This window comes from Myxine glutinosa, chromosome 3 (genome assembly GCF_964187855.1).
Source record: "Myxine glutinosa chromosome 3, kmMyxGlut1.1, whole genome shotgun sequence".
NCBI lineage: Eukaryota > Metazoa > Chordata > Myxini > Myxiniformes > Myxinidae > Myxine > Myxine glutinosa.
The window spans coordinates 73,888,831-73,911,441 of record NC_136263.1 but is presented as its reverse complement, the minus strand read 5'-3'; the positions used below and the strand labels follow the sequence as shown (position 1 = coordinate 73,911,441).

Sequence of the window (22,611 nt, the reverse complement as noted above, 5' to 3'; positions counted from 1 at the left end):
CACCCTTTTACATCACACACACATACGATGACCACGTTGAGTTGCATTTTAGGATATGGAGGCTTTATTGATCACCATCGACATAGTGTCAATCGGCCTTGTAATTACACAGCTATATTGGCTGAGTCTTCTTCACCACAATACTGTCCCTTTCACATGCCACATATCGATATAGAGTATGGTTCATGGAAGTATTATGAACACAATTTGTGTTCTAAAGTGTTCAAGTGCGTAATTCAATTTAAATAACATAAACATTGTAAAAATCAAATAAATAATTTAATTCCGAAATTTACCGCAGTTGGCTCAGTGTTTATTACACCACCCTATCTAACACGTTACATTAGTTATTCATGCCTGTTATATGTGTCCTTTATAAAGGCCTTTAAAAACAGTACGTTTCCTGTTTGGAATGATGTTCAATGTTGTTTGACTGCCATGCAGGCAGACAGAATAAAAACTATTATCCAACTCCAAGCTGGTTGCTTCTGGTTGAAATGGCCGAGAAATTTTAAAAACAGATCGCAGGTACAGTGGAGTGACACCCTATCCCATGAATGAAATGAATTAAGTTAAAAATTATCATCAAGTTAAATAAAAACCAGAACAATGCGACTGTGTCGACAATATGCCTCTGCATAGTCCCACAACGGGTAGATGCCCTCATTCACTGTCCTAAAAATAAACAAGTTTGAATTTAAATCCCTTCAGCTGTTTTAAAGCATCACATTTTCACCAGCCATGACAGGTATCACATCGATCGGTGAAGTAGTTTCAGAGATGTTTTTAAATATATGCTTTCAAGCTAATATAGATGCCATACCACATGACATATGACCTTACAACATGTACACTCTGCATATGTATGGGTAGGGGATCACGTTTGTGACGTTTCATGTTGATCGGATAAGTTTCGTTTTTCTATCCAAGATGGCTGCCAAACCACGTGACCTACGACATCATCATCTTCAAACTATATGCAACAGTGCTGTTAGATGATATTTGTAAAATTTCGCATCGATAGGGAAAGGGGTTTCAGAATTAGAATTATTTAATATTTTCTTCAATCCAATATGACTGCCACACCATGTGACCAATGATGTTTTCGTGATCATCTCTTAATCGCCATGCCTAGTCAATGACACACATAAAGTTTCAAGTCATTCGATTTGGTGGTTTGGGAGATGGTTTTTTTCAAGGTTTTAGGCAAATCCAATATGGTGGCTACCAAACCATGTGACCTATGATGTCATAAATTTAATATTTCAATACAAATGGGTCATAGATCATGTGCATGCAATTTCAGATTTTTAGAATAAGGAATTCGATTAAAACATTTTTGGCTGGTATACCACATCACCTATGATGTCATCATTATCATGCTTTTGTTCCCCATTGGGATTACTTGACAAAGTGCCAAATTTAAATTGTTCCATTCAGCGGTTTCCGAGAAATAATTTTTTTATTATTTGCTTTTAATCCAAGATGGCTGTCATACCACGTGACCTACGACGTCACAATTATCATAAAAACATTCTGCATGGGTGCCACTCCTATCCTGAAAGTTTAGTCTCAATCGGACATATGGTTGCTGAGTAAAACGAGGTTTAGCCCGTACGGACGAACGGACGTACGGACAACTCGAGAACATAATGCCTCTGGCGACTTCGTCGGCAGAGGCGTAAAAAAACTAACCCCAGAAGGATAATGACAGCCTCGCTTCAAAAATGAATATATACTGAAGGTTCCTTGGGCTTCCGCTTCCGGTCCGGTATGAAGAGGACGCAGGCGTCACATGCTCGCCGCTTCTTCGACCGGGCCACTGTCAGTTGCTTTCTTTTTTGGTGGTCGTGCGGATTTTTTGGCCATTGAGTCTGCCCTCTGCATAGCCCCGGCTCTGCTCCCTGCTTCGCCTGCCCCGCTCCTTCGCCTGCTCGCTGTTTCCTCGGGCACGCTCTCGTGGGTTGTGACCATCGCAGCGGTTTGGTGGCGGTTTCCCGCCGTGATCTAGATTTGTAGCAGCGGCGGTTGATTGCCGCTGCATTTGCCGCTTTGCCGTGATCAACCTTGGCCTAGTGATCGTCTCTTTGCTCCTGCCTGCCCTCTGCTTGGTCCCGGCTCTGCTCCTGGCTTCACCTACCTGGCTCCTTCGTTTCCTCGGGCCCGCTCTCGTGGGTTGGGACCATTGTTTCACCTCCTCAACCTTGGCCTCGTCTCGTCTCTCCGCTCCTGCCTGGCATTGCTCTGCGGTACTCCGCTGCAAGGCTCCTTCTGCTCAATACCCGCTCCACCCCATCATGCATTTCTGCCATCAAATCAAATGGACTCCTCCGACGACTCAGGTACATTCACCGTGGCTCCGGTCGTAAGTTTGTTTATTTGCAATCAGGTCACTCCATCCCCGTCCTCTGGTCGGCTCAGCGCACTCTCACTCTTCGTCCCAGCGCACCTGGTCACAGCAACGCACACGATCGCACCTCCTGCCTACGAACCCTGGCTAAATCACCTGAATTCATCCCTGCTGTTCAAAACAACATCAAGCTCACCCTGTTCAACACCCGGTCCCTCAACAACAAATGCCTCATCCTGAACGAATACATCCTGGATAACAAACTGGACTTTCTCTGTCTCACCGAAACCTGGCAACAACCTCTGGACTACTACACACTCAACCTCACCACACCCAATGGATATTCCTACGTCAATAAACAACGCTCGGAGGGCCGAGGTGGTGGAATTGCCGTTATACACCGTCAAGACATCAAGACCAACCTCATCTCCATCTCATCTGCTCCATCATTTGAACACCTGGCTTTTAACCTCTCTGGTCACACGCAGTCAGTCATGGCTGTCGTCTACCGCCCTCCCAAACCACACCCATCATTCCTGTCTGACTTCTCCTACTTTCTGACCCAGCTATGTTCCCTCCCCCCTCAATACTCCTCCTTGGTGATTTAAATATCCACATGGACTCCACTGACTCCACTGACTCCACAATAACCACTGACTTCACTGATTTACTCACCTGCCTTAACCTCACTCAACATGTCGACTTTCCTACCCATATCCGTGGTCACATTTTGGGCCTTGTCTGCTCCACTGGATTAAATTTGCACCATCTCTCTGGCTCTGAGCTCACCCTCTCTGACCACTTAGCCATCACTCTGACCATCAACATCCCCGCCCCAACACCAAGGCATTATCGCACTATCAACTTCCGTAAGCTAAACGCTCTTTCACCGACCTCATTCTCATCCACCCTCTCTGAAAAAATGTCCACTTCTCCCTTCATTGACCTCCACACCCCTTCCGACCTCACTGACTACTACAACCACACTCTCTCCTCCTGCCTTGACCAGCTTGCGCCTGTAAAAACCAAAACAGTTTCTTTCACCCATTCTGCTCCCTGGTTTACCCCTGAACTCCGCCTGATGAAAACTCGTGCTCGCCAACTTGAAAGACTCCGCAATAAAACGGGTCTCACAGTTCACTCCCAAGCCTACAAGGACCACCTACAACACTACAAAGATGCCCTCTCCCGCGCCCGCTCCGCCTACTACTCTCAAATTATCCACTCTGGCTCCGGAAACCCAAAAGCACTCTTCTCGACAATAAACAAACTCCTCCGCCCCCTGAACACCACCACCCAGTCATTCACAGTAGACAACTGCATCTCCTTCCTCTCTTTCTTCCAACGCAAAATTGACAACATCTACAACAGCTTGACCACAGCCGCACCCGCTCCCCCTCCAACCACCTGCCCCCCCTTGTCCTGCCATCCCCTGTCTCGGTTCTCCCCGATCTCCCCTACTGACCTCTCTGAACTCCTCATAGGAATGAAAACTGCCACCTGCACTCTTGACCCCATCCCCTCCAGCTTTGTCAAGGCCTCCCTCCCTGCTCTCTCTCCACTTATCATTGCAACAATAAACTCCTCCCTGTCTACAGGCATCGTCCCACCTTCCCTCAAAATTGCTGCTGTTACCCCCATTCTAAAAAAACCTGGTCTAAACCCTGACACCCTAAACAACTTCAGACCCATCTCCAACCTACCCTTTCTGTCAAAAGTTTTGGAACGCGCTGTAGCCACTCAACTCAAACATCATCTCTCTGCCAATAACCTGTATGAAACATTCCAATCCGGATTCCGCTCCAACCACAGTACTGAAACTGCTCTCCTCAAAATCACCAACGACCTTCTCCTCTCCTCTGACGCTGGCAACCTCAACATTCTCGTCCTCCTCGACCTCAGCGCTGCCTTTGACACCATCGATCACACCATCCTCCTCACCCGACTTGAATCCACCTTTAACGTTACCGGCACTGCCCTCTCTTGGATTAAATCATACCTCTCTGACAGACGCCAGTTCATCTCCATCAATAACTGCAAATCCCCCACTGCTCCCCTCCCCCAAGGTGTCCCCCAAGGTTCAGTTCTTGGCCCCCTCCTCTTCATACTTTACCTGTCCCCCCATGGTCACTTAATCCGCCGTCATGGTCTCCAATTCCACTGCTTCGCCGATGACATCCAGCTTTTCATCTCCACCAAGTCCGTCTCCACCGACACCCACTCTATCCTGACAAACTGCATCACTGAAATAAAATCCTGGTTTCAAATCAACTTCCTCAAGCTTAACTGTGATAAATCTGAAATAATCATCATTGGCCCAAAAACGCTCACAAAATCAACCCATAACTTTGCCCTCAACATCGACGGTATCCCAGTATCCACCTCCCCTCACATCCGGAATCTTGGCGTCATCTTTGACCAAACCCTTTCCTTCGACAAATACACTAAACAGATCACAAAGTCAGCCTTCTTTCACCTGAAAAACATTGCCCGTCTCCGCTCATCCCTCTCCTCCACGGCTGCAGAAACCCTCATCCACGCCTTCATCACCTCCCGTCTGGACTACTGCAATAGCCTCCTCTATGGTTCACCCTCAAAAATCACCAATAAACTCCAATACATTCAGAACTCCACTGCCCGTCTACTCACCCATTCCCGGACCCGTGACCACATCACCCCCGTCCTTTACAAGCTTCACTGGCTCCCCATCCCCCAGAGAATCCAGTACAAAATCCTCCTCTTGACATACAAAGCCCTCCATAACCTGGCCCCATCCTACCTGGCTGACCTCCTCTCCAGACACACTCCCACCCGCAACCTCCGCTCTGCTGGTACCAACCTCCTGACCCCCTCCATCCGGACCAAATTCAGATCCTGGGGGGACAGGGCCTTCTCCATCGCTGCTCCCACCCTCTGGAACTCACTACCTCACACCATCAGAGACTCCTCCTCACTCACCACATTCAAAACATCACTAAAGACCCACCTGTTCAACACTGCATTCAACATTCAACCCACAGCATTTAATCCCTGACTATCTCTTCTCCTTCTCCCTCCTTTTGCTTTAAATATTTCCCTATTGATTCTTGTCTTTTTGCAATTGTTGTTTTCATGTATTGTTATGCATTATGTTTTCCACTCTGTCAAAGCGCCTTTGGGCTTCTGGAAAAGCACTATACAAAATAAATGAATTATTATTATTATTATATACACTTAGTTGTAAAAATCGCTAGATATGGGAAATTTTGTCAGATTTCACTCCAGATTTGGACATTTATTTAGTCTACAGGATCGAATCCTCATATCCGAATCCAGATTTTGATGATATGCTTCAATGATGTAATGATAATCGATCGTGTTTCCAAGGCAAGGCATGATTGAATAGGCCAAAACAAAATGGCGGCTTAAGAACCCATCGAGTGTCAGTGGGCTGACCCATTAGAACAGCTTGGACCTTTGACCATTTAGATTTAGAGCTTTAGACCACATGGACCTTTTTAGATTACAAATAAAATCTATATATATAAAACACAGTTTGTGTGTGTGTGTGTGTGTGTGTGTGTGTGTGTGTGTGTGTGTGTGTGTGTGTGTGTGTGTGTGTGTGTGTGTGTGATGTTACCGATAGACTCCTAAAGGGAGAGGCTCACGTGCTTGATATTTGGCATAGACATGGCCATTGAGCCTGGGAAGAACATGGCCGACCTCAAAATATTTGACGAGATCAATATTTTTTATTCATATTTACCTCAGCGCATTTCAGCGAGGATTATTATACACGGAATCTGAGCCGGTGGCAGAGCAGCGCGCTGATTCGCTCAGAGCGATCACGTGATGTTCCATCCCCGCCGCCAGACCATTGAACCCTCCCCCCTCCACTCCCCCTCCCTTCCCCCACCTCCCCTCCCTCTCCCTTCCCCCTCTCCTCCCCTTCCCCCTCCCTCCCCTCCCCCTCTCCTCCCCTTCCCCCTCCCTCCCCTCCCCCTCTCCTCCCCTTCCCCCTCCCTCCCCTCTCTCCCTCCCCCCTCCATCCTCCCCTTCCCCCACCTCCCCTCACCCTCCTCTCCCCTCCCCCTCCCCTCCCCTCCCCCCCGTTCCCCTCGCCTCCCCTCCCCCCCGTTCCCCTCCCCTCCCCTCCCCCCCGTTCCCCTCCCCTCCCCTTCCCCCTCCCCCCGTTTCCCTCCCCGCCCCCGCCCGGCAATGCCGGGTACTTCTGCTAGTTACAAATAAATAATATCACCAATCTTACAAATAAAACTGCAGAAAACATGTTTGTATTATGATTGGTGTACATCATATATATCATGTCATGTATATTATGGATATCATGGAAGTTAATCTGACAAGGCAACCTCACTTTCTAAATCCCTAAAACCTGTGCAGGTTTTAATGTGTGTGAAGTAAGTGTGCAAGTTGATAAACTCAGAGGTAAAAGCTGTGACAAGGTATCCTTTGGCCTTAGGGGAACCTTCAGATGGATCATGCTGTTGTGAACCAGAAGAGTTTGGAACATGCATTAATGGATGAGAAAAATAGAGGCAGACGTTTTTTAGCTTGGCATAATCCATATTTGCCGATTGTCTCGGTGAATTATCGTTGATATTGGATGTTTTGTTTTGCCCATGCATGAGGGATCAAAACTGGGCAGATTCGTCTCTTTAAATATGAAATCAGGGATACGTCTGTCTCACATTTCCATAGGAAACAAGCATATCTGCTTGGAAATCTGCCAACATCACCGCTTTGCACAAAAAAGGTGCAAAAACAGATCCCAGCAACTACAGACCAATCAGCCTTCTCCCAATTATCAGCAAAGTCATGGAATCCATCATTGCTTCAGATATGAAATCTTTCCTCTTCTCCAATGGCTTGATCTCTGATCATCAATTTGGTTTCAGACCTGGTCATTCTACTCTGGACATGCTGCTTCTGCTTTCTCAACAATGGATGGAGGTCCTCAATGCCAAACAGGAAATTAGAGCTGTCTCCCTTGACATATCACGTGCCTTCGATACGGTCTGGCACCCCGCTCTGCTCACCAAACTCTCCTCTTTTGGTATCCATGGAAATCTCCACGCATGGCTGGCGGACTTCCTCTCTAGTCGTAGTCAACGTGTGGCCCTGAATGGGTTTCTCTCATCTCCTCTTCCTGTTCAGGCTGGAGTTCCCCAAGGCAGTGTTCTGGGCCCTGTGCTTTTTCTGGTCTTCATCAATGATCTCTCTGACTCTCTTGAAAATCCTCTCTATCTCTTTGCTGATTGACTCTACTCTCTGTTGCTCCATTCTTCATCCCTCAGATCGGCAGTCTGCAGCCTCCTCACTCTCTGCAGACCTGGACAAAATCACAGACTGGGCAAACAAGTGGAACATGTCTTTCAATCCTGACAAATCTTACACTCTTACGATGTCTCTCCGAAAAGACCGACTGGACAACCCTCCCATCCACTTTCTGAATAATCCTCTCCAAGAAGTTCTGTCACTCAAGCTTTAGGGTCTCACTATCTGCCATGATCTTTCCTGGGAAAACCACATTTCAAATCTGGCCTCCAAAGCCAGTCGCCGACTGGGCATCCTCCGTCGTGCGAAGTCCTTCCTTTGCACACCTGAGCTCCTCACCACATACAAGGCTTTCATCCGCAGCTCAATGGAATACTGCTCTCCCCTCTGGGCTGGTGCACCTGCCTCACACCTAGCTCGTCTTCACGCTGTTGAAACCAAAGCATTCAGAATCATTGGAATCTCCCGCGATGAAGCTAACTCCAAGGGCCTCTCACCCACTCACCGCAGGCAGGTTGGTGGTCTTTCCGTCTTCTACCGACTCCTCTCTGGCCTTGCCCCCCCAGCTCTCTCTGGGCTCTGTCCAGCAAATATTCCTACAGGTCGCACAAGATCTGCCTGCGACCCTCTTATGGTTAAACTGCCAAAATCAAGACTCTCTGCTCACCTTCACTCCTTCATTCCTCTTTTCTCCCGCCTCTGGAACAAACTCCCTCACTCTCTTGAATCCCACTCCACCCTCCAGGTCTTTAAAACAGCTGTTGACCACCATCTCTTATCTTCCCCCATCCAAAACATTGATCTTTTCTATCCCCGCTAATTTCACCCCAATTCCACTTTTTTGAAATACCAACTTCTGTCCTGGAAGTCATTGGTGTCCTTGTGTTTGATACTTCTGCCACCCCCCACCCCCCAAGCCCTCTCCCTCCCACACATCTCCCTGCTCTTAAATGTTGTGTGCCCTCAAGTGTTTGTGTGCTTCCCCTTCTCTTGTCTTCCGCTCCCTCTTTTTATATATTTTGTTTGTCTGGTTGATTTGTTTGTGAAGTAAATGTCAGCTCTTTCACGAGCCTCGATTCAGTATACAAAAACAAACAAACAAAAAACAGTCTTTGGTGGGGTGGGGGGGGGGGGGGGGACACTGCAAACATATTACGACCCTTTAAATACAGAGATCAGCTGTTGTGATGCGAATCAGGCTGTTGATGATGCGAATCAGGCTGAATCAGGCTGTGATGCAAATCATTAAAGAGCATCTCAACCTGAGGTGTACAAGACCATTAGCTTGGCCAGATTTGGGACATGGGAGAATAATGTATTTTTACAATGTGACAACACAATCAAACATAGGAAGAGTGGTTGGCAAATACAGAGTGGCCACAAAGTCGCCATGCATAATAGTGTGTCCTCTGTTACATATTACTGTTGTTATGTGCTTAGGGTCTTTGTGGCCACTCTGTAGATTAATTTTTACTTGCATTTGCATTTAGCATTCGCGGCATTTTGTAGTTATAGTGGTGAAAGCAGGCACGAAAGAGGAAGGCAAGATGGCGACAAGAGATGATGTTGATGGATAAGAATTTAGAAGTTGGCATGAAATACCCAATAGTTTCTCCCAAAAGAATAAAACGCTGAAAAAGACCAATAAATCTATGGGCACAGTGGGTAGCATTGTAGTTAGACCATAACATGACCATTTGGCAAGAAAAACTGGGTAGCATTGTGATTAGAGCATCCACTCTGTGTCTGGAAGGTTAGTGCTGAATTCTGACCACCTGGCAGAGTCAAATAAAAGATTTTTATATGGTACATGGTGCTGCTTGACGCTCCGCATTTAGAGAATAGAGTATGGACAAATTCCAAGACATAAAAAAGATTCCACCCACTCACCTTGTGTGCTTTTCTGCTGTTGCAGAAATTTGCTGTGGACCTTACTGTTCATGTTTGATTGGTTCTTCCTATTTTTAACAAAGGTCTGCTCTGGCAACTTCACCTCCTGAAAGAAACAAGTGTTAAAAAAAAATACGATAAGAGGAAGGAATAAAATCAAATACAGAGGACAGATTAGTAGGAAAACTAGAACCGCACTCTTCGACGTCAGACGATATGCCTTCACCCACATTATTACATCATTATACATACTTGTACCAAGTTTGATTTAAATCCCTTCAGAAGTTCTCAAGTATCACAACTTTACCTGACGTGACCTCTGATCTTTGACGCTGAAATCTATGAAGTTCATCTTCGCATCATAATATATACTTATACCAAGTTTGGTCAAAATCACATCATTGATTCACAAGTTAGCTTGGAAAAGGATTATTTTTACTGAATGGGACCTCTGACCCTTTGACCCCATAATCTAATCAGTTCATCTTTGCATCGATATAATACTTGTACCAAGTTTGACTTAGATCTTTTTAGCAGTTCTTAAGTTATCACGTTAACGAAAACCTATCAGGGACAAATGGATGCATGGACAGACATCCGGACGGACAAACCAAAAAGATAATTAATGCCTCCGAGGACTTCGTTTAAATAAATGATCTGAATTTGAACCATAATTTTCACCATTTAGACAAAAGAGTAGCAATTTGAAAATGGTTAACCATAATTGTTTTTTGTTCCTGAATGAAAATCAGATTCAAAGAAATATAGGAATACGGTTCAATAAATATCTATGGATGAGAGGAGTCGAGTTCGTACCATTTCCTGTTAATACAATTAGCTAGCAGCTACAATGGTTATAACACACACACACACACACACACACACACACACACACACACACACACACACACACACACACACACACACACACACACACACACACACACACACACACACACACATTTCCTCCTTTCACCAATAGATGCAAAAATCTAGTATAATTTCTCTTGTGGCCCTGGAGCCAATATATATATATATATATATATATATATATATATATATATATATATATATATATATATATATATATATATATATATATATATGGAATATGGGGCTTCTGTGTCTCCCACATTTTGACGACTTCCACAGCCTGTACAGGTCCCAATCCCATCTCCTCACCCCCACTCCTCCCAAACAGGATTAATAATAAATATTAAATAAACTTTTATCCTGTGCATTGACAAGCCCCAGACATGACTTTGCCATCAGTTTTAAGAAACACGAGGGTTTGGGTAGAACGCTCCAGTCTTCGAACCTTCGGGCCATTCTCAGTCCATATAGTTGGGAGTTTTTGCAGCATTGGCTGCAATATATCAACTTGTGAGACAAGCTGATCAGAAAGTTTTCCAAATCTTTCGTTGCGCAGAGGCATACTCCTTTCTCGCAGGTACATTTCCAAGTATTTTCAGCTTCCTTAAAAGCTTTGTGAGCCGTTGCTACAATCATGCTACAATTCGTATCTGGCATGTATAATATACGTCCAGGCCGCCTCGATGGATCTCGTTACTAAGGGTTTCTGCACATGCGCACCAAGCAATATGGGGTGGATTACATCATTTCAAAAGTTGTGTATTGTTATAGAAATGAAGTGAGTGTTTTTTTTTTAAATCTATTTTTGTGGGCCTCAATATAGTGTAGCTTCACCGAATGTTTAATATCCCTGCACATTCTCAGTTTTGCTTTGTATTCTAAATCCATTAAGCATGCTGGTGTTATTGTGAAAAATATTCCCGTGGGGGACTGACAAGTATTTCCCCACGGTTTCTGAGAAGATTTTCAAATAAATTACCTGAATTTATAGTAATAATAATAATAAAGGTTTATTTCAATTCCACTTCCATCGTGGCCAAAAGTTGAATTGAGGTAAGTTCTACAGTTGATGAATTTAACAAGTAAAATATAATAATGCAATAAGGTGGCAATAAATTATAAAATATAAAATACAATAAAATTAAAACTAATACAAAAAATGACAGTAAAAGGAGCACCAATATAGAATAAAAATAAAAGGAACACCATCAAGAAAAAACAATTGACAGTAATTTGACTATTTACACCGCATCAAAGTTCAAAGTTCAAAGTTTAGCAAACACTACAATTTGTTCATTATATGGATGAGGAATACCATTGGGCTATTCTTGAATCTTGTGGTTCTGCATTTCAACTCGGTTAGTCGTTTTGAGTTTCGTAGCAAATAGACACTGTGAGATCTGTCTACAGGTAACAAGTGGTGAAGTTTGGAATGTGGCGAAAGAACAGCAGAGTTGCTCACATCTCTTCTCAAGTGACTCAAGACCACAATCACGTAAAGCATCCAAGTAACTATGGTAGTTTGGGCCAAGAATAAGTCGACAAGCCCTTTTCTGAACAAATTCAACCGCTCTACACACTGCGGCTTTGTGATTCCGCTCGACCACACAGAAGCCCCCGTATTCCAATATGGGACGAACAAAAGATGTAAAAATGGTTACAAGATCATTGCTTGGGAGGGAATGGTATTTTAACTTCTGAATCATGTGTAAACGACAGTTAGCTCTTTTAGCAATATAACTGACATGTGCAACCAATTTCAAATCTGCCTGAATGGAGATACCCAGCAATTTAATCATTTTACAATTTTGAATCACAACGTCATTCATTGACAGGTTGGAAGGGGGTGGTTTGTTTCGAGCGAAACAGATGTCAACAATCGCACACTTTTTGGGGTTAAGCCACATTCCGTTCTCTACAGACCAGTTATGAAGTTGTTCAAGAGCAGATGGCATACCAGATTCAGTTTGAGTGTTGCGCTTTTCAATAAATGTAAGATCAACAACATATTTTAAACAATGAATACCGGTGGCAATTTTGTTGTGGCCAGCATCATTGATCATAGCAATATCTGTCGTATATTACAACACCTTTTTCTTCTTCTTCTTTAAAAAGGTGCTTTCGACTTGCTCACCAAATCTATTCATTCCAAAAAAAAATTCCATCTCTCACAGTTCCTCTTTCATACATTCCCTAAACTCACCGGCACTCCACCCCCCCTCCAGTGTCCTTGGTGTCCAGGTTGTACGGCCCACATACCAAGCTTAACATCGGCACTTATACTCATATATAACTTTGCTAATTTGTGAGGTGGGCAGCAGATCGTTGTTGACTGGCGTGAGCAGATGGCGAGAGGTGAAGATTACTCGAAGTTGCACAGCCAGGTATGTGTTTGATACCGTATGTTTGATTTGTTCTTCAAACCTTCGTGATGATTGTCCTTTCCATGGCATCCTGATATATACCGGTCATTTGTCAGAACCGATCTTGTGTTTCTTTGTTGTGTTGAAAAACTTGGGCACATATCTCTTAATTATATACTCCAGATAACCATTGTCACCAAGTATATTCATGATTTTGTCCATTTCAGCAGGAGGATTACAAGGTGAGCAAATCCTCCGAGCTCTGTTCACAAGGACGTTGAATGTTGATCAAAGCAATTTTGTATCTCGTGGAGCTGTAGAAATCCCAGTGAGTATACTGCCCAGTGAAGGTAGTAAGTACACAAGTGGTGATAAAAAATTCCATGCATTTCTTGCCTTCCTGTCAGAATCACTGACTGGAATAAAACATGCTTGCATTCTATTGCAGACCTAATGTGTATTTATTTTCTTTGTTGGATGAACACATTCGCCATTTCTATTTGTTGACTCAGCCTTGGTGATGCTTTTTCACGAAACATTTTACTGCCCTTAACCTGGAAAAATTGTTGAAGAGATCGCATATCTTCAAGGGCTGGGTTATTCAAAACGAGTCCCTCCTACTCTGCTCCCATGACCTCAACAAACGTCACCCGATATTGTTGCAATGCCCATGTTACTGTATTTGGTCGTTGCTCAGGCAAAGTATATTTAGTCAATGTGTGCCTGGGTCTCAGGGAAAGAGGAGTGAAGAGGTGTATGTATGGCACAAGAAGAAGGGTGGGGCTACGTGGAAGAGAGGCGGGAGAAAATTCCCATTTTTGCAAATGTAATTTATAGACGGACTAGCCGAATGCACCCGGCATTGCCCGGGTTCTTTTTGAATGAATTTACTACTATAATTCAGCTTTTACTCGCGGGCGAAGAAGATTGACTACTATAATTCAGCTCAGCTTTTAATTGCGAAATGGGCCCAGCCCGGCCGAGGCGGCCTCACCACCTAGCCCAGGGGTGGCTAACCAGTCCAGCATAAAGAGCCAAAAAAAACCTTCACACCATTGCAAAGAGCCGCACAACACCTGTATGCTCACACGAAAACAGCAACTTAGAGGCCGAATGACATAATTAATAATTATATGTAATATGGTGATGTCATAATTATAATACATAGCTTAACAGTTTTCATAGGTTGTTTATTACCTCAGCATTGGGATGGGCGACGGGGCTTGCTTCGATCTCTCCACGGCATCAAAGTTTGAGTGTTTTCCCATTCGTTTCTTTGTCAAATTTCCGCTGCGTATTTTGTTGTGTATGTGTTATTGTGTGTTTCTATTTGGTTTTGGTTTTGTAGTTGTTGCAAATTTGTGTGTGATTAGTCGTTTCTTTGTTCGCGCCTCGTGCACCTCGTGCGGCCTGGTGTCTCATGCGGCCTCCTCGTCTCGACTTGTGCCCCGCCCACTATATCTCGTTTTTCTTTCACCTCTGCTCCTGCTTTCTCAAATCCACGTTCTCACTTAGAGACTTTTCCCAGATTGTTTTTCATGGTTTTGTTTAAATATTTATTTAAATATGTTTAAACCGCAGCCGTGATGCTGACGCCACCCCCCCCCCCCCCATCCTCACCCCCCAGAATTTCCATGTTTTAAATGTTTCCCAGTGTGTACCCTGGATAAGAATAGGTACGCCGTATCCCTGCGTGTCGTAATAGGCGACTAAGAGGGTTGGCGTCAGGAAGGGCATCCGGCCATAAAAACATTGCCTCAAAAAGAGAACCTTGACAATTACAACTACATGTGGGCAGGGTACAGCCCGAAGTGGAGATCGGTTTCTGAGGTTTGGGACATGGAATGTAGGGACAATGACAGGGAGATCAGGAGAAGTGGTGGAGGTATTGGTCAGAAGAAGAGTGGACATATGTTGTGTGCAAGAGACGAGATGGAAGGGAAGTGGTGTGAGAATGGTGAAGGGTAGGCAGGTACAGAAATACAAGTTTGTGTGGCAAGGGTGCCTGGAGGGCGTGAATGGTGTTGGTGTCCTGTTTTCTGAGGAGTTTGTAGACAGTGTGGTGAGTGTGACTAGAGTGAGTGATAGGTTGATGATGGTGAAAATGATGATTGGAAAGCTCTTGGTGAACGTCATCTCAGGATATGCTCTGCAGGTTGGTCGAAGCGATGAAGAGAAGGACAGGTTCTGGTGTGCGATAGAGAAGCTGATGGAAAACGTGAAAGATGAGTAAGTTATTGTGGTAGGAGGAGACCTAAATGGACATGTGGGAAGGAGTATGGATGGTTTTGACGGAGTTCATGGGGGTTATAGATATGGTGTGAGAAATGGAGAAGGTGAAAGGATTTTGGAGTTTGCTGATGGAGCTGATTTGTTGATTTGTAATACTCAGTTCCAGAAAGAGGATAACAAGCTTGTTACATACACGTCAGGTGGGTCGACGACAACCGTTGACTACCTGATGGTGCGTAGGCGAGATAGGGGGCACCTCCGGGACACAAAGGTGATCCCGGGGGAGGAGGCTGTTTCACAGCACCACTTGGTTGTCTGCGACGTAAGGGTGAAAGGTGCGAGGAGAGCTCGGCGGGTGAAGTACCAACCGAGAATGAAGGTGTGAAGGTTGAAAGAGGTGACAGTAAGGGAGGCATTAAAAGAGAGGCTGAGTAGGGTCGAGGATGATGTGGTTGAGCTTGAAAGTGGTTGGATGTCAATGAAAGCTAGTCTGTTGGGAGCCGTTGGTGAGGTATGTGGATGGACAAAAGGACCACCGAGGCACTCGGAAACATGGTGGTGGGATGATGAAGTTGGAAAGAGGATTGACGAGAAGAGGAAGAAGTCCAAGGAGTGGCAGAAGGCGAAAGGTACGGGAGCAGAAACAGCAGAGCATGAAAGTTATAAGGCAGCCAGGAAGGCTGCAAAGAAAGAGGTAGCAAAGGCGCAGGAGGTATGTAGGAAAATGTTCGGAGAACGCTTGGATTCGGAAGAGGGTCAGAAAGCAGTATTCAGGATTGCAAAGCAGATAGCGAAAGAGAGGTGTGATGTGATGGGGGTGAGTTGCTTGAAGGATGAAGTGGGACAAATCGTTGTCGACCCAGATGGAATTAAAGGAACATGGAAAAGATATATGGAAATGCTGTTGAATACAGAGAATGAATGGGATGGCAACATAGAGAGTAACCCAGTTTTAGGACCGGCAGAGAAGATAACTGAGAAGAAAGTTGAGGAAGCGATAAAAGCAATGAAGGGTAGAAAAGCGGGAGGGCCGACGGGAGTTGTGGGAGATATGTTGAAGGCAGCAGGAAGTTGGGGTGTGAAGAGAATGACAGAGATCTGTAATCTGGTGGTGATAGAAGGCCGCATTCCAGTGGATTGGGAACTGAGTACCCTCGTCCCTCTATACAAGGGGAAAGGTGACCCTCTGGAGTGTGGCTCGTACCGAGCGATAAAGTAATCGGAGCATGGAATGAAGGTATTGGAAAGGGTGTTGGAGGAGGATAAGCAAGAAAGTGAAGATCGACGAAATGCAGTTTGGATTCATGCCAGGAAGAGGAACGACAGACGCGCTTTTCATTGTGAGGCAATTGCAGGAGAAGTACATGGAGAAGAGGAAGAAGTTGTTTCTTGGGTTTGTTGATCTGGAGAAAGCATTCGATCGGGTTCCACGCAAAGTATTGACATGGGCATTGAGGAAGTTAGGAGTGGAGGAATGGTTGATCAGAGTAGTGATGGCAATGTACAAAAGAGCGCGCACAGCTGTAAGGACGAAGGACGGGAACAGTGGTGAGTTTGAGGTGAAGGTGGGAGTGCATCAGGGGTCGGTACTAAGTCCACTACTATTTGTAGCTGTGATGGAGGTGCTGGCTCAGAACGTAAAGGAGGGTTTATCATGGGAGTTGTTGTATGCAGAAGATCTGGTGTTGATTGCGAAAGTATGGATGGACTGAAGGAAAAGATGAACACGTGGAAGGAATGTATGGAGACAAAAGGTCTGAAGGTGAATATCGGAAAGACGAAGGTGATGGCAAGTGGTAAAGCATGTGGTGAGGTGGAAAGAACTGGGAAGTGGCCCTGTGCTGTGTGTAGGAAGGGTGTCGGAGTGAACTCCATTCAGTGTACAATGTGCGCTGAGTGGGTTCACCAAAAGTGTAGTGGTCTGAGAGGGTCATTAACCAGTGTGGCAGCTACATTCAAATGTAAGGTGTGCACAGAGGGAGCTGCAGATGGAGGAAATGTTGAGTTGGATCTTGGAGACGGCGTGAAGCTGGAAGGTGTGAAAACATTTTGCTACCTCGGAGACATGCTGAATGGAGAAGGTGGATCAGACTCGGCAACGGTTGCTCGAGTGAGATGTGCATGGAAGAAGTTTCGGGAATTGAGTGGCATGCTGATGATGAGGGGAGTGTCGTTGAAGCTGAAGGGAAAGGTGTATGCTGCATGTGTGAGAAGTGTTATGATTTATGGGAGCGAGACATGGGTAATGACGTAGAGCAGCAACGAAGGTTGGAAAGGGTGGAAATGCGAATGGTTCGACGGATGTGCGGAGTATCGTTGCGAGAGAGGAAGACAAATGATGAATTGCGAAAGATGATGGGAATAGAGCCTGTGATTGATGCTGTGAAGAGGAACAGGTTGAGATGGTTTGGTCATGTGTTAAGGAAGGATGAAAGTGACTGGTTGAGAAGAGTGATGGAAATGAATGTAGAAGGAAGTAGAAGACGGGGAAGACCGAGAAAGACTTGGCTAAAGATGGTGGAAGAAGAAATGCGGGCAAGGAGGTTAACAAGGAGAGATGCAGAAAATCGGGCAAAATGGAGAAGATTGTCATGGGGACCGCAAGGCTAACCCCCGCTCTAGCAGGGAAAATGGCCTTTAAAATGCATGTTGTGTTGTTTATTACCTCAGTGGGACACCTGGCAGTCTTTGTTTTCCACAATCATTTTCAGGTCTGGCTTGTACTCAGTTGTGGCCACTCGGAGCAACTCTTTCACATGTGCGTCCGTAAGAACAGAGCGATGTCTTGACTTCACTTGTTTCAGTGTAGAAAAAATTGATTGACAGATGTAAGTTGATCCAAACATTGACATTAGCTTGAGTGCAGCCTGTTTGACAATGGGGTATCTGTCTGTGGGCACAATTTTCCAAAACTCTGTGCCTGTGGTTCCTTCTCTAAAGACACATTTAAGTCTGTCATCCTCAGAAAGTTCAATCATCTCCAACTGGGATGCTGCTTCATCTGCCACTAAGGGGGCTTTTAAACAATCCGATTCAGCAGTGAAAGGGTTGATGAGGAACGTGATCTGTGGCCGTTGTTTCTTCAGGTTGCAGAATCTGTCCTCAAAACTCTGCTGCAGATTTTCAACCAGTGTTGCATAGCATGCAATGCTACTTTTTGTGACCTCAGCTGCTTCTCCATTTGCCTTCAACAAGGAGGGAAAATGTGTGAGCTCTCCCTTTTGAAGATGGGTCTGGAAGAGTTTGAGTTTGTTCACAAATGTGGAAAACACTTTGCACCAGGTCAGGCAGCATTTTTAACTTCCCTTGCAGATCTAGATTCAGTTTGTTCAGATGATGCAGCATGTCGACCAGAAACCCCAAATCTGACATCCACTGGGGGTCATGTAGCTCAGGATAGTCCTTATGTTTCTCTGCCAGAAACAGCTTCACTGGGTCCAAAAGTTCAAAAAAACGGGAAAGCATGTTACCTTTTGAAAGCCATCTCAGTGCAGTGGAGAAGCAGATCATTGGGAAGGTCTTCGTCCAGTTCAGCTATGAGGTTTTTGAACTGTCTGTGCTTGAGAGCATGAGTGCGAATAAAATTCACAATTTCTAGCACAGGTTTCATGACATGGTCCAAGTTCAGCTTCTTAGACACCAGGTTCTCTTGATGGATGATGCAATGAAATGTCCAAAAATCAGGGAAACGGTCGTCAGCTTTACACAGCCCGACAAGGCCATTTGCAGATCCAAACATAGCTGGTGCACCGTCTGTGGCTATTGCTGTTAGTTTTGGTCATTGAAAATTTGCCTTCTCAACAAAAGTCGTGAGTGTCTCTTTCAGGTCAAAAGGTCCTGGCCACGGGTCCTGTCTTTTAACGGCACAATGTCAAACAGCTCTTCCTTAATTGTGCAGTCTTCTGACACAGACCGTACAAATATTGCCAATATTGCCAGTGGCTTATCTTGAGTCGCAATATAAATACATTTTTAAATGTAAAAACATGCACCGATAGAGCAGCCCTTCGCGAGCCGCACAAGAGCTGGCTAAGAGCCGCATATGGCTCGCGAGCCGCGGGTTCGCCACCCTGGACCTAGCCTATAACCTTCCCGGGGCCCATCCCGACATTTTTTGTTTTAGAGGTTTCCTCCTATCTTTCACCGTTCAGGAGATTAGCGCGTGCAGACAAACAAACAAACAAAACAAAACTTTCTTTTATATATATAGAAGATAGAAGAAGATAGTCGTCGTGAGGGGCAAATATATTTTGCAGTGCACGTCTTCTCTTACCATTTCTTTGCATAATGGTGACCATCCCACATGGTTCAAAAACTTGTCATGACTTGGTGACTTCTCTTTACTGTGAATTGGACCTGAAACAAACAAAAAAAGATTATTCAGAGACAACGGAAAAAACGTTTTCTCACCCCCTTCTTATCCAACTAAGTCAGCCTTCCCTTATGGCTTATGCCATTTAAAAATAAAAAGCCACAAAAAATAAATCTTTCGAATTATCACTTCTGGTAACAATTATTGACGTCTAAACGACTTACCAACCAAGATATTATAGTTTTGTATTTTTCATTCATTTTCTGAAATTTGTAGAATTTGTTTTTCACTTGGAAGTTGTTGGTTACAATGTGTAACTAAAGGTGGAAAAAGTCTGCTTTAATGCAATTTTATTCCAGGATAAAAGGCACCAAAAGGTGAAAATTTTTAAAGGGGGTGTAAACTTTCTATAGGCACTGTAAATATTTTAAGAGCAGTATTTTTGCAACCTTCGTAGGAGGGATTTTATTTTTAAAATGTTAAAGTATAAAACTGCTGAAAAATAAATAAATAAAAACTTAACAGCTGGTATTTTATTGCTTTCATACAAGTTGTGTGTTAAGCAACTATGACTTACCGATTCTGGCTTCTTGCCTGGCTGGTTCCACACAGTGTGTACTTGGGGCGGTTTGCGTTTCAGAAATAAAAGCCTTCCTATCGTCCAGCATGGTCATGAAGGGAGATATTTCAACTTCGCTGAGCTGCTGTTTCTCACATTGCTCTTTCCTGTGCAGGAGGCAGAACTGATGATGATAGTTCCCATTATTTTTCTAATCATGTCCTATAAAACACTCAGCAATGACTACCTTAATGTTAGTTAAATATTTTATTCAAACAACAGTACAATTCCTGATAATTCAAAGTGATGTTGGTGAAAAATGTGAAGAGAAAACAATTACCCCACACATGTGAAGTAAAAAGCCTAGTTAACCAATTGGTTCAAGTCTGGATCTTGGAGACGGCGGCAGGGATTTTCGAAGCTCCACACGGTCTCCACGTTTTTCGAAGTTAAGTCTGTTCACAATTGTATTTTGTCGAAACTGTATTTATCTTTCGGTGTGTGAAGTTATTGTGTGCAACTTTGGTTGTTTCTCGGTGTTTATCTTTCATAAATTGATCGTCTGTTTGCCGTGTCGCGAGCAAGGCCTTGTACAGTGTGCACTGTACAACCTTGAGGCTTTGTTTTTCTCTCAGTGGTCCGTCGTTTGTGATCCAATAACTTTCGTTCTCTGTATTCCCAGTCTTTTCACCCATAGCCTACTTCCTTGTGTAAATCTCAACTCAAAAAAAAAAAAAAAAAAACATTTCCTTCTCTGTTCTCATTCGTTTATTCATTCTTATTCGTTCGTTCGTTCTTCGACCACGTGTTTCTCCCCCATTTCCCCAGATAGTTTTCACTCATTAACCTTCAATGTTTACACTTTCCCCTCAAGTTATGTATTCCGTCATATTTTATAACACCTTTTTCTTCTTCTTCTTTAAAAGGCTGCTTTCGACTTGCTCACCAAATCAATTCATCCCAAAAAAAATATCCATCTCCAATAGTGCCTTTGTTCTACATTCCCTAAACTCTCCTGCACTCCATCCTCCATCCAGCGTCCTTAAACGTATTTTTAACTCGAAGGTCACAAGAAACTCATTTTGCAATAAATGTTCGTTTCCCATAAATCGTACACTTTCAAAAATCCAATCTCACCCCTCCCCTCCAAATCTTCCCCATAACCCCTCCCCTCCAAATCTTCCCCATCACCCCTCCCCTCCAAATCTTCCCCATCACCCATCCCTTTCAAATCTCCCCCCTTGCCCCCTCCCTCCTAAACTACCCCCTCACCCCTCCCCGCCAAGACGCCCCCTCGCCCCTCCCCTCCTAGAATCCTGCCTCACCCCTCCCCTCCAAATCTCCCCCATATCCCATCCCTTTCAAATCCCTCCCCTTGTCCCTTCCCTCCCAAACTCCCCCCTCACCCCTCCCCTTCAAATCTCCCCACCCTCATTGCTTCTCAATTTCCCCCCGCTCACTCCCCCTCCTCAAAGCGTCCTCCCCGCTTCTTCCCCCTTCAAACTCTCACCTCCATCTCCCCCAACCTTCTGCCTCGCTCTTCCCCCTCCTCAAATAACACCTCATTGTGGCTCACCCAATCACCATCAAACCTTTTGTCCGCCCCATCCTTCCCTTTCTCCGAGCTATTCTGAAATCTCTGACACACCTTCAACAGCTCTCCCTACCTCTTCCACCTCTTCCACATCTTACCCTACCCCTCCTCCCCCCTGTTCTGTATCTGATGCTCCCCCTTCCTCTTCATTAACGGTATGGACCTCAAACATCCGGGGCCTTCGTTCAAACTTAACCGATCTCTCCATACAGGTTGCTTCTGTCAAACCAGACGTGATCTGCTTAACAGAAACTTTCCTCCTTTATGATGTCTCTGATTCCATAGTATCTCTCCCGGGCTACTCCCTCCTCCGGTATGATAGACCTGAGCCTCGTCCTGGAGGCGGGGTTGCTATCTTTATCAAAAACTCTCTTCCTCACTCGCCCTGCACTGCACTCTCTCCACCTCACCCCCAGGAATACCTCTGGCTACGGCTTCCCCTTCGCTCCCACCTCTTGTTCATATGTGTGTTGTACCGTCCACCAAACAGTGATGACTCCATCTACATCTCGCTGTCTGATGATATGGACCAACTTCTATCTACTCATCCCAACTCTCTCTTCCTCATATGTGGTGATTTCAACTGTCATCATGCCAGTTGGCTGGGTGTGGGTACCTCTCTCACCAGCCATGGCTCCTCAGCAAAGGACTTCTGCGACTCACTGGGACTGACACAATCTGTCAATTTCCCGACCCGGATCTCAGTCAACGGAACATCTTCTCTTCTGGACTTGGTTATGACTAACTTCCCTGAAAATGTCTGCTGCTCTTCTTCTGCTCCGATCGGAACATCTGATCATGTCCTTGTTAAAGTGGACATCTCTCTGACCATCCTCAGGGAGCCTGCTCAGCGTCGACGAGTCTGGCATTTCACTCAGGCCAACTGGCACGGTCTTCAAGCAGCCATCAATCATCTGGACTGGTCTCCCATCTCTACCACCTCTGACATCAACTCATCCTGGGAATTCTTCCAAAGTAAATTGCTCTCTCTCATGCACAGATTTATCCCATCTCGTCTTCAGTTGTCATACCCTTCCTCCCGTCCATGGTACACGGAATCTTGTGGTGAGGCTGTTGCCCAGAAACAACTTGCCTTCGTCTCCTGGAAAGCAAATCCAACGGAAGGAAATCTCATTTCCTTTCACAAAGCCCGAAACAAGTGTG

The 22,611-nt window shown here is 44.9% G+C and overlaps 1 protein-coding gene across 4 annotated transcripts in view; it reads right to left on the bottom strand.

Moving 5' to 3' along the window:
- MIS18BP1 (MIS18 binding protein 1) overlaps nt 1-22,611 on the bottom strand; it is a 173,976-nt gene that overhangs the window by 120,038 nt on the left and 31,327 nt on the right. For all 4 annotated transcript variants that reach the window (XM_068110579.2, XM_068110581.2, XM_068110580.2 and 1 more), the window contains 3 exons: nt 19,872-20,020; nt 19,256-19,338; nt 9,515-9,620 (listed from right to left, as the gene is read on the bottom strand). In XM_068110579.2, the coding sequence (XP_067966680.2) occupies nt 9,515-9,620; nt 19,256-19,338; nt 19,872-20,020 (338 nt within the window). The remainder of the gene's footprint in view (nt 1-9,514; nt 9,621-19,255; nt 19,339-19,871; nt 20,021-22,611) is intronic.